Here is an 11,487-nt window from a genome sequence, read left to right as displayed (position 1 = left end):
ACTGGTGCAGGCAAATTCACTGCTCTGATGTTCCAGACCCAAATTTAGTAGACGTGCCCACACTTAACCCTGCATGAATCAACAGCGTCCTTGTGCAGCCATAAAAGCCCACATTCACACACAGCTGCACACACAGCTGCACAAAGTTAAGTGAGGTGGTTTGGGAATGAAGCTGGCCTCCAGCAGTTGTTCTGAACATGAGAATGATAGAAGAAACAAACCTATGGCCTAAGTGCAACAGCACAACATATTAGATGGCTTTAGACTTTGGCTTTGCATGTTTTCCCTTCACGGCTTCTTCCTTATTATTCCAACTAATTGACATTTTAACCTTCCAAAACTGTACCAGGGGACTTGGGATTGTTAATCAAAAAGTCATTTTAAAATAGAGCGTGCTGCTGTAGACTAGTCTGATTTCATCCCATTTATCCAAAAAACACTCAATCTTGTCTTGAACATCGCCGTGATGCTTTTTCAGAGAACTCTTTGTCCTGCTGTCAATGTCATCCTCTACAAAGTGTCACTGGCTCTCTGATAGAAGTTCTCACACTAAATTCAACTTGGAAAACTTTATTTTCTGTGGAAACTCTGAAAAGTTTGAAGAAAATCTTTCCTTCAAACATAATGCCGGAGCTACTTCTACACCCCTGTTGTAGAGAAGGGGGCAATGAAATGGGTTGGGGTGGGAGATATAATCTGAAAGATCTCATATTTTTATGAGAGGTTTGACATAATGGCAGCCTGTGGTACTGGCACATGGTTGGTGGGATGTTGGACGCTAATAGGTATGTCTGTTTTGTGACCCAATGACATGAAACAAAAAGGCAAAACAAAATACCATCACAATGATCCTATTTTTGCAAATAGCTAAAATGAAGCTTCGAAGAAATAGCTGAGCAGGGAAAATTTTAAAGGAGTTAAATCAGAATTTGGAAAGCCATGCCTCGTACTGTACACACACACACACTAATAGCCTTGTAGCTCTGACAGATGGGTAATGTTTTTAGTATGTTCCTGCTCAGACATCTTATTCTAACTAAGGAATGTTCTCCTCAACCTTCATCTAACCTTCATTAACTCTGCAGGGGAAACATATAAAACAGGCAGAAATCCAGCAGTTGCAATGATGGCACAAGGGGCGGCAGTTGCTCAACAGGTAGAGCGGGTTGTCCAGTAATCGGAAGGTTGAAGGTTTGAACCCGGTTCCGGACAGATAATTCTGCTGTTGTGTCCTTGGGCAAGACACTTAACCCACGTTGCCTGCTGGTGGTGGTCGGAGGGACCGGTGGCGCCTGTGCTCGGCAGCCTCGCCTCTGTCAGTGCGCCTCAGGGCAGCTGTGGCTACATCGTAGCTCATCACCATCAGTGTGTGAATGGATGAATGATACTGTAGTGTAAAGCGCTTTGGAGTCCTTACTCTGAGAGGCGCTATACAAGTGCGGGTCATTTATCATTTATCACAACCAAGCAAATATCACAACTGACTAAAACAATAGTTTGATGTAGCTACACTAATCTTTTTGCTCCAATACACAAAAGATAAATTCCTTTACATTTTATTTCCTCCTCTTCCACAGTTAGCTTCAAGTTTACAGACTGATATCAATTCAGTCAAATCCGCACCTCACTAGTTAACTAGTTGGTGTTTTGGGGCCCACTAGTTAACTAGTGAGCATATCTGCACCTCACTAGTTAACTAGTGACACTTTTTTGCACCTCCCTAGTTAACTAGTGGGCATTTTGGGGCCCACTAGTGAACTAGTGACACTTCTTTTGCACCTCACTAATTCACTAGTGGGCATTCGTACCCTCACTAGTTAACTAGTGAGCAGTTCCGCCTTCACAAGTTTACATGTAAGTGTCCCACTAAAGCCACTAGTTCACTAGCTGAGGTTCCTTTGGTCAGCATGTTAACTTGTGTGCCACATGCAAATGTTTGGGGTGTGATTTTTTAAAATTCTGCGCTGTGAATGGTTGTCATATTTTATTTGGACATAAGGAGTCAATAGAAAGCCTCAATTTGAGAAATTATCCACCTCCTAATTAGAATTCTGTGGAACTAGCTAACTAGTGTGAATGTAGGCTTGAACTAGTTTACTAGTATACATTTATGTCCTCACTAGTTAATTAGTTTGGACAAAGGATGCATCAACTAGGTAACTAGTGAGCCTGCTGCCATCAATTAGCTAGCTAGTGAGCAATTTAGGGTTCTCTATTTAACTAGTGGCATTGACCTACTCCAACTAGTTAACTAGTTAGGAGTTATGCCTTCACTGGTGAACGTGTGGACACACTTGGCTGTCACTAGTTAACTAGTGAGACACAAAAACCTTCAACTAGCTGACTGGTATGCATTTTGGCCTTTTTTAGTTAACACAAAAATGGCTTACTAGTTAACTAGTGAAGCCAAAATGTGTTCACTAGTTAACTAGTGCACATTTCTGTCTCCCACTAGTTAACTAGTGTGCACATTTTGACCCTCACTAGTTAACTAGTGAGACACAAATACCTTCAGCTAGCTGACTGGTATGCATTTTGGCCTTTACTAGTTAAATTGTAAGATGTTTTTGTGTCAACTAGTTAACTAGTGAAGCCTAAATGTGTTCACTAGTTAACTAGTGCACATTTCTGCTGTCACTAGTTAACTAGTGTGCACATTTTGACCCTCACTAGGTAACTAGTTGACACAAACATGGCTCACTAGTTAACTAGTGGTCAGAAATGGCTTACATGTCCGTGACAATTCTGCCTGATATCCGGATATCAGAATAAATGATCATTTGGCTTGCCATACCGATGCTTATGCAAGTTAAATCATTTCCCCATAACAGTTCTGAGTGTAAAGGTCCGTTTTTTTCTGAGTACAAGATGAACAACTATAGCCTGGTCAAAATGAAATACATGGACTATAGAACCATCAAAGTCCCGCTGGGGATTCTCATCAAGATGAATTTTGCTAAGTGAACATTTCGAGCTCTCAGACTAGAGCAACACAAGCACTCAGAGACACCCACACACAGGCTAGATGCGTTCTGACCAGCTGACATGCAGCACAAACTACATTGCAAAGCTAATGAGAATATAAAAGTCTACCTCTCTCTCTCATTTCCTTCAGGGCTAACTTAATGGCGTGCTGCTCCAGTCCACAACATACAGGCTGAGACAACAGCAGGCACCGAATCAGTAACTAACGCTCTTTGCTTGTCTTTCAATAACAAGGCCTGACAGAGGCTGAGAGTGAGACACAAATACACACCAAGCTAGGCATCTGTGTGGTAGGATTTTTAGTTTATTGTTGAGCTGGATTAAAAAATAAAAAAGCACCAACATGTCTCATGTATTTCAACATTTTTATGTTTTTGCTTGAAATATTTTTCATTTAATTTCCAATAAAGCTGCAATTGGTTATTAACAAATTATAACAATTAAATTTTATAATAATAGTCATATTAATAATAATAATAATTCTTTTGAGGACTAAAAACTGGGTATCACAGATTTTTTTCTATCAACATGTCTTCCACTTGTTTGTATTCCAGTCAGTCTCCACACACACACACACACACACACACACACCTCCCATTTTCTTTCCCTCTCTTATCGGTCTAACATCTATAGTTGTTTCTCTCCAAATGCCCACCATCTCTTCCCATGCAGCTGCCTCTAAGCAGATTGCCAGTCTGAGGTCCTTTTCAACAGGTGTAAGCAAAACGCAAACTTTAATAGGCTCGATTTTCTTTTCCAAGATGGCGCCGCAGACGGCTGCCTTGGTACTTTGGTGCGCTGTGATTGTTCTGTTTTTGTGTGTAAATTGCGTATCTGGGTTCTCCTACTCAAGAGAAGAACTCATAAGTTACAACACTATGATTCGGTGGACTTAACCTTGTTTTTTGTTGCATCCGTGGCCGATTCAATATCAACTTTGATCAGGAAAGTGAGACGCAGGAGGAGAGGTAAACGAGCGGGCGCGCTCTTGCGTCTGAGGAGACAGGGACTGCGCACGGCTCTACCGGGGATCTTCCTTTCTAATGTGCGCTCACTCCGCAATAAAATGGACGAGCTTACCCTGATGAGGAACATAAACAGAGACTTCTCCTCATCTGGGGTTCTATGCTTCATTGAAACATGGCTCAGTGAGGACACCCCCGACTGCGCGCTCCAGCTGGAGGGGTTCCACCCATAGACTGTACATATACTGGACAATTCGATTCCATAGGCTTCAATAACACGTTATCTGTCCATAATGGGAGGTGTCCACCACCGCCATTTTGACCGTGTCACAGGTTCCGTCCAGCCCAGACAATTCCATAAAAGGGAAGAGAGGAGGCGCTGAGGGTGTGGCTGTAAGGCTGGGCTCGAGTGACGACACCCAGGCGAACTAGCTACGAGCTAACCTGAAGCTAACCCTGGCTAACCCAAAGCTAAAGCGGAGGTGGGAGCCGAGCTAACGGATGTAGCCACCTAGCTTCAACCCAACCGGAGCTAACTGGAACACCCATCGACCTGAACCTTACACGGAGTTTAGGTGGAGGTTTTCTGCGCCTGTTCGTGAGAAGTACCTGTATTTAAAAAGTTTTAAATCGGTAAGTTTATAATTTATTTCCGTAATGAAAACATTTTGCTTTGAGCAAGTTTTCAGTAGTTTTTTTTGGCGCTATCACTCCTGAGTCGCACCAGCCATTAAATGTATCATGAAGAAGAGAAAATATATTTTTAAGTCGTATTTTGGGGGGACATTTTATTATCTTTCTTACAAAATCTGAGACCAAGCGTTTCACATTGCAACACAAGCACCGGTAACCATAACAGAATTTACAGCCAGCAGAGGAGAGGATGGCGGTGTTTCAAACCCTCCCGGCCGGCGTGTAGAGCTCATTCCTGGGCTGGAGCCGGCCCTCAGCACCCCGCCACAGGCTCTAACAGATGCTGGCGGTGTTTCATATATTTCCAAAACGTAATACTTGTTTGTATCTTGTACAGCCAACTAGCCTTTATTCTGGACTCAGTACAATTTACCAAAAGTAAAGAGACATTATACAGATGAAGTAAGCACAAGATAACTTACTGGAAGACAGAGTTATCATCAGAACCAGAACAAGAGAGCCTGATAACAGTCATGTGAAAATAACAGTTAAAAAGTATGTATGTATAATAGAAATAAAAATATATTAGAATTAGTGTAACTCACTGTGATCCAAACAAATCAGCCATAGCTGATGAGTAAATATGACATGAGGTCTGGGAGTTTTTAAGTTTCATTCTTTTATTACATTTTTTTCTTAGATCTATTAAAAGGTCACCATGGCAGCCTGTGTGTCTCCAACGTCAGCTACACAACGCAGCGTGTAAGTTCCAAGTACTTGTCTTGACCACTTCATGAATGGTTTTGTACTTTAAACAGCTAGGCCAAACCTGTTATTTTTTCCTCCATAGCCATTTGGATCATTGGAGACAGCTGAGTGAGGCGTGGTGCCCAGAGAGCTGCAGAGACAACCTTGGCCTCCCTGACGTCTGTGTCTCTTGGTTTGGTTGGGGCGGACCATCGACATACATACATGTGCCGACACTTTGCGCCCTGTTTTATAAACTGTAGTGTTAAAAATAAATGTTTTTGCTCAATTACTGGAATTTCTTTGGTTAAGACAAAAGTGAGGAATAATCATTTACAAGTTATTTGTACAACAGGCCCATTTTAAATCCCAACAGTTTCTTAGCAGACAATAGAAATGTGTTCTTTACTAACTTTACTTGGTTTGAAAATCTTACTAAAATAAACTTGAGTGCCGTATTGCAAAACCCAATCATACTTGTTATGTAAACATTAGCTTTGTAGATATTTTTTACAGATATATATTTGTGTGCAACAAAAACCAAACTTAAATAATTTGTCATTCTTTATTGAAAAACAACAAAATACAGGTATACAGAAGTGTGGGAAAATGATAATGTGAAAGTATTGCACTATAAATGAAGTGAGATGAGATGAAGGTGAGATGAAGGTGGACGCCAGCGGGCTGGACGCCGGACGAAGAAACCTGGAGACGGATCGCTCAGACAGGAAGGGAAGAGCTTCCTCTTACCTTGATGGAATTAAAGTTAGCCGTCGTCTGAACGCCCAACCGTACGGTCTGAGGTCAAAGGTCACAGGAAACACACACCAGTCAGCAGTCATACAGATGCATAAAGATAACTAGCCATGGCAACCAGCTGACATGTCCCCACTTTCACCAAAACCTGGTGCCTGCCCGGTCACCTGAATTCCTGTGTGATGTCAGCACGGTCGGCCGTGACTGCTGCCATCAGAGGTGACCTCTGATCAGCTGAATGAACTCACCTTCCAGGGTGACGCCGTGTTAGAGTCGGCTTCATCCTGTAAACAAACAAATGAGTGGTAACATAAACACCACGTCTGGTTCTGGTGGAGGCGGAGGACAACACGCACCTTTCCAGGAGCAGAACCCAGATGTTCTTGTTGCTACAAACAGAGACGAGCAGAGTTAAATCAGGAAGTGAGAGGGACCAGCTGCTGCAGACAGGTGACGCTCACCTGAGCCTGAACCATAGGAGCCTCCTCAGCCATCAGACCTTCTGACTCCAGTTCAGATGCCACCTTGTTGATGTCCCTCAGGCGGGACTCGTTGGCCTTCAGGTCCTGCAGGACAAAAGCACCTGCTGATCACCTTGTTGCTGTCGGGTTAACAGGTCTGGTGTTAGAACGTGGTGGATAAGAATGTTCTGATGGGCCGAGGGTTCTGAACTCACCCTGCAGGACTGGGCCTGCTCCTTCAGGGCCTGGATGCTGCTGCCGTAAGCCGACAGGTCCGACATCAGGGCCTCGTGCTTCTTCAGGAGAGCCTGTGGAGCAGAACATCAGAACCTTCAGCTCGTCTGACACAAGTGGAGCTTTCTCGCAGCGATGGTCCAATCGGATCCGCCACCGTAAAACAAACCCTGCTCAGTTCACCGTAGACGTAGCTCTGCGGGTGTTTAGTGGAAAAGCGTGAGCCTTCTGCCGGCAGCCACGTGTCATGGCTGCTCTGCAGCGGGAACACACATCACAGCTTGTAAACCGTTTGAAATAAGAGCGACGGGAACACGTTTGTCATCACTTCCTGTGCGAGGCCAGCACTTCTACCCCTAACCCATGAGACGCTTAAACGAGCAACGACGTCTGGTAGACAACCGAAGGAAATGCCAAATACAGAAACACTAATTATGAAGGACTGGAAAGAGAGCAAAGAAAAGCGATTGGAGTTTCTCAGGAAGGGACTTCCATACCTCGGCCAAGTCCTCGTCTTTCCCTTAGTCTGGACTTCCAACGATGGGCTCCTTCTCCCTCATCCAGGACTCGGCCTCATTAGCATCCGCAAAGTACTGCTGGGCCTGCAGAGAGTCCTCCAGGTCCTGCCTCCTCTGGGACGCCTTGGCCTTCAGCGTGTCCCAACGTCCATGAAGCTCCCACAGTTTAGTCTTCACTTCCTCACCAGCGAAGTGACCTGGACCCAAAAAAAGTGAGCCAGAACCTGCAGACACCTCAGAAACATGTCAGGACCAGACATGCTCTACCTTCTTCCACCATGGTCTCTCCTTTCTGGGTGACAGCCTTGATGCGAGGTTCATGACCTGTGATCTCAGCCTGCAGAGCCTGGTGCTTCTTCAGCAGGTTCTGGACACCAATCAGGTCCTTCCCTTAGGACACATGTTAGAGTTCAGCATTATGCAGTAGACAGACCAGTTTAACCCAGGGGTTTCTTTCTTCTACAATCTGCTCTTTAACTGTATTATTTCCTGCTATTTCAGCTGTTAACTTTATTTTCTCTCTAAGTGTTTTTCTCCCCAGAAGAAGCTACAACGATGTTCTGTTGAGCTGTGGTGGCCTCATGGAGGGGGCCATCGGCTAGCACACTGCTGCTAACCACTTAAACATTCTCCCTCTCCTGATAGTAACATTTTACTTTCTTTGATGTTGGATGTGCTACTACTAGTTTACCCGTTTAATTATAGATTCACTAGGATAAATACAATAAAGTTTATCTCTTGCCAAATAGAATATTTACTGTGGCGAGCCCGTGAAGAGGTGTAGGAGAATGCGACAAATTTGTCTGTTAAAAAGTCTGTTATGTACAAAAACACAATATCATCACACTATTTTGGACCGATACATGACGGTCAGGTCCAGCTTGGGGAGAAAATATGACACGTCTTTCAGGATGGACTTCATCTTTGGTAGCTGGCGAAGCCGGGAAAAGCAGGATCTAACCACCTGGCTAATGTGGGAGTCCATCCGCATCTCTGGGTCCAAAACCACCCCCCGGTTAGTGATGGTTGGCTTCACTAAGCTGCAAAAACAGGGTTGCAGGACAGGACTAACTGCAGTGGGAGAGGGAGGAACAAATATTCCAGTTATAAATATTAAATATTTGAACAAATAAATATTTGTTAAAAGGAAGAAACTGATGATGACTTTAAGATTAGAGGAATGTTCTAGAACGGGTCTGGAACCAACGATGGCCCTTTGGATCAAATTTGGATTAAAAAAATAGCTCATGATTTTATTTATGGATGGAATAAAAATACAGGTTGTAAGCATCTTCTCAGTATCTTCATGTTGCACGACTTTCCACAGCAGAAGGACACAAAAACTGCCAGAATTATGATTAGAAAGATTTACGTTTTAATCTCAGAATCCCAACTTTTCCCAGAATCTTCACATTATTCTATGAATTCAGAGAAAATATACATTTTTCAGAGGTCTCGCTCCCCTGTTGTGGATATTTCTCAAAATTCAACCATTTTTTCTTTTCAAAAGCTTTAGTAAGAGTTTGGACTCTAAACAAGTTTTACTTTGCAGACTGCTTGTCTAAACCTTCATCAGATCTGCTTATAATAAAACATTTGGGTTATATTTAATGCCCAGGAAGATGCTCTTCCTGGGCATTAAGTTATCAAAAACAGATAAAATTATTTTTTACCATAATTTTAACTGCTATCAGCTGATAAAAATAATAAAAAACAGCCTGATCATTAAAGGGGTGTAAGTGAAACCGCGCGGATCACACAAACCATCATGCTGTCTATATGACTTTGAAAATATATAGTTTAATTACAGTTTGATTTATTTGACATCTGTATAATGTTTATTATTTTGTTTTTTCCACCCAAATGCCTAACGTTTCAGTTTAACATGAATATTAGTCATTCATCACAATACATAAAGTTACACATTTTAAATTTTAATAGGGGAAGACTGCAGGAGGGAGCGGTAAAATACAGAAATCCCCAGCAAAAACAAGAAACTTTACGAGTCTGATGAAACCCGCTGGAGTTCCTTCAGCAGGCCTGGTGGCAGCTACAACGACCCAGTGGCTGTGCTTGGTCAATGTTATCGAGCTCAGTCCGGCTCGGCCGTGAACGAGCCGAGGCGACATCCTGCTCTGCTTAAGAAGAGGTGTTATTTTCCACTTCAGAAGAAGCGTCCGTGTTTTACGCTTTCTCAGAGACATGTCACGTTGCTAAGTTGTTAGCGCCGCGCGCTAACACGTCAATAGTGCAGCATAGCCTGCTGGAGGTTTTAAGGGTTCAGATGAAAACACCCTACCACTCAGGCTGCTTACACATCGATATTAAGTTGTCGCTGTTGCGCTCACGCCGTAATACAGTATTAGATGCGGTTAAAGTCAGACATGAAAAACTCCACGAGCGGTCAGACCGCGCAGCAGCTAGGCGCAGCAAGTAGGCGCCGGATCGGTCAGGCTGCCCGGCCTGACCGCTGAGGATTACCGGATGGAAGAATGGACACAGAAGTCTCCCTCTTAGCGCTCCGTCATATTTCAACCCATTTTTATCTTAAATGCACTGGATTTTACCCTATTACCCATCTAAATATGCCCTATTAATTATTTTACCGTATTTTACATTTAAATTTCATGGTTAAACAGTACATGCTACATGTTAAACTGATAGTTAGCTAGCTACTTCGGTAAACTCAGCTAGTTTAAAGGTGGCAGTGACATAAAATACGAATATAGATTTTAACTTACCGAAAAAAATGAAGTGGAGACTCCTTGGACGCTCTATTAGTGCAATTAATACCACTGCAAGTCATTTTGTCCAACAATTGCACCAATAATATCCAAAGAAGAATACACAAACACAGAGACTCAAAATGCTGGAGCAGTTTCCAAGCCAGACCGAGGCTGTACTGAGGCCTTTCCACGGAGCTAGCTCTGTGGTCACGTGGGTCTGAGGCGGCGGTCACGTGTGTCGGATGCTCATTAATTATACAGAATTTTAGGCTTTCAATACACTTAAACAGAAGAGTGAGAAAAAAATTCACCCCCCTCAGAGTTGTCATGAGTATAAACTAGATAATTTAGACAAAAAACATGTTTTGGCACCAGGCTGTAAACATGTTTATTTCTGCTGTGAAATCGGCATTTTTAACATGGGAGTCAATGAGGATTTGCTCGCTTCTGGCACCAGCCCCCAGCGGATGAGGGTGGAACTGCAATTTTTCTTACTTCCGGGATGGGACCATTTTCTGAGCGGCATTGTGGGGGCTTGGTTCCACCTCATCCGTGCAGATCGGGAAGCGACTCTCTCTGGCAAGACCATAGGTGGAGGTGTGTGTTTTTACATCAATAATGGTTGGTGCACAGATGTCACAGTGACTGTGCAGCATTGTTCTCCATCTCTAGAATATCTTTTCACAAACTGTAAACCATTTTACTCTCCACGGGAGTTCGCCTCATTCATTCTAGGTGCTGTTTACATCCCACCTGACGCGGATGTGCACGAGGCTCAGCGTGCGCTTGCGGAAGAGATACTGTGCATGGAGCGGACATACCCGGTTTCACTCATCATTGTACTTGGAGACTTTAACTTCAGCGCTTTGGGCTTCCTGACAGGGTTGCGGAAGGCGCTTTATAAATAAAGCTTTGATTGATTGATTGATTGATTGATTGATTGATTGATTGATTGATTGATTGATTGATTGATTGATGATTGATTGATTAACAAAGCTAATCTGAGCCAGGAGCTTCCCAAATATAAACAGTATATCAAATGTCCAACCAGAGAGGGGAAAACCCTGGACCACTGTTACAGCACAGTAACAGGAGCCTATCATGCAGTAGCGCGTGCTGCGCTTGGACTCTCTGACCACGTGACCATTCATCTGATCCCAGCTTACCAACAAAGGCTAAAACTCTCCAAGCCTGTTGTGAAGTCAACAAGACAGTGGAACACAGATGCCGCAGATGAGCTTCGCGCATGCTTTGAGACCACAGACTGGGAGGTAATGAAGGCCACCTCAGACAGTTTAGATGAGTTCACAGATACCGTCACCTCCTACATCCACTTCTGTCAGGACAGCATCGTACCATCACACACCAGGGTGAGTTATAACAATGACAAAGCCTGGTTTACCCCTAAACTCAAACAGCTGTGATTAGAAAAGAGAGATGCATTTAAAAGGGGGGACAAGGA

At 43.4% G+C, this 11,487-nt stretch overlaps 1 protein-coding gene and 1 long non-coding RNA gene across 8 annotated transcripts; one reads left to right on the top strand and one right to left on the bottom strand.

Annotated features, from left to right (window-relative positions):
• The first annotated feature begins 4,414 nt into the window (after positions 1 to 4,414).
• On the top strand, positions 4,415 to 5,619 carry LOC139072109 (uncharacterized). 2 transcript variants are annotated; one of them, XR_011521718.1, is made up of 3 exons: positions 4,415 to 4,583; positions 5,284 to 5,345; positions 5,434 to 5,619. It is a non-coding gene; the product is annotated as an uncharacterized lncRNA (long non-coding RNA). The 2 variants fall into 2 exon arrangements; XR_011521717.1 differs by lacking the exon at positions 4,415 to 4,583 and having other exon boundaries at positions 5,209 to 5,345.
• A 262-nt stretch (positions 5,620 to 5,881) lies between these two features.
• LOC139072108 (spectrin alpha chain, non-erythrocytic 1-like) lies at positions 5,882 to 10,169 on the bottom strand. 6 transcript variants are annotated; one of them, XR_011521716.1, is made up of 8 exons: positions 8,264 to 8,418; positions 7,567 to 7,689; positions 7,279 to 7,496; positions 6,763 to 6,855; positions 6,548 to 6,652; positions 6,443 to 6,475; positions 6,254 to 6,370; positions 5,882 to 6,128 (listed from the first exon to the last, which is right to left on the bottom strand). XR_011521716.1 is itself a non-coding variant. In XM_070555355.1 (8 exons), the coding sequence occupies exons 5-8, from the start codon at positions 6,826 to 6,828 to the stop codon at positions 6,051 to 6,053; spliced, it is 390 nt and encodes a 129-aa protein (XP_070411456.1). In that variant the 5' UTR covers positions 6,829 to 6,855; positions 7,279 to 7,496; positions 7,567 to 7,689; positions 8,264 to 8,370; positions 10,041 to 10,166; the 3' UTR covers positions 5,882 to 6,050. The 6 variants fall into 6 exon arrangements, 4 of the variants coding, with proteins under 4 accessions (XP_070411456.1, XP_070411458.1, XP_070411457.1 ...); XM_070555355.1 differs by adding an exon at positions 10,041 to 10,166 and having other exon boundaries at positions 6,335 to 6,475; positions 8,264 to 8,370; XM_070555357.1 differs by having other exon boundaries at positions 6,335 to 6,370.
• Positions 10,170 to 11,487: the final 1,318 nt, after the last annotated feature.

The sequence above is a fragment of the Nothobranchius furzeri genome, chromosome 10 (assembly GCF_043380555.1).
Source record: "Nothobranchius furzeri strain GRZ-AD chromosome 10, NfurGRZ-RIMD1, whole genome shotgun sequence".
NCBI lineage: Eukaryota > Metazoa > Chordata > Actinopteri > Cyprinodontiformes > Nothobranchiidae > Nothobranchius > Nothobranchius furzeri.
The sequence above is the reverse complement of the archived record's forward strand: the minus strand, read 5'-3'. Positions and strand labels throughout refer to the sequence as shown.

Bases quoted from the DNA above. Each gene is read 5' to 3' on its own strand.
- LOC139072108 (XM_070555356.1), bottom strand. From the start codon at position 6,828: ATGTCGGACCTGTCGGCTTACGGCAGCAGCATCCAGGCCCTGAAGGAG. The intron at 6,653-6,762 runs GTGAGTTCAGAA...TTTGTCCTGCAG, and splicing joins AGCAGGCCCAGTCCTGCAGG to GACCTGAAGGCCAACGAGTC. The intron at 6,476-6,547 runs GTGAGCGTCACC...CTCTGTTTGTAG, and splicing joins CTCCTATGGTTCAGGCTCAG to CAACAAGAACATCTGGGTTC.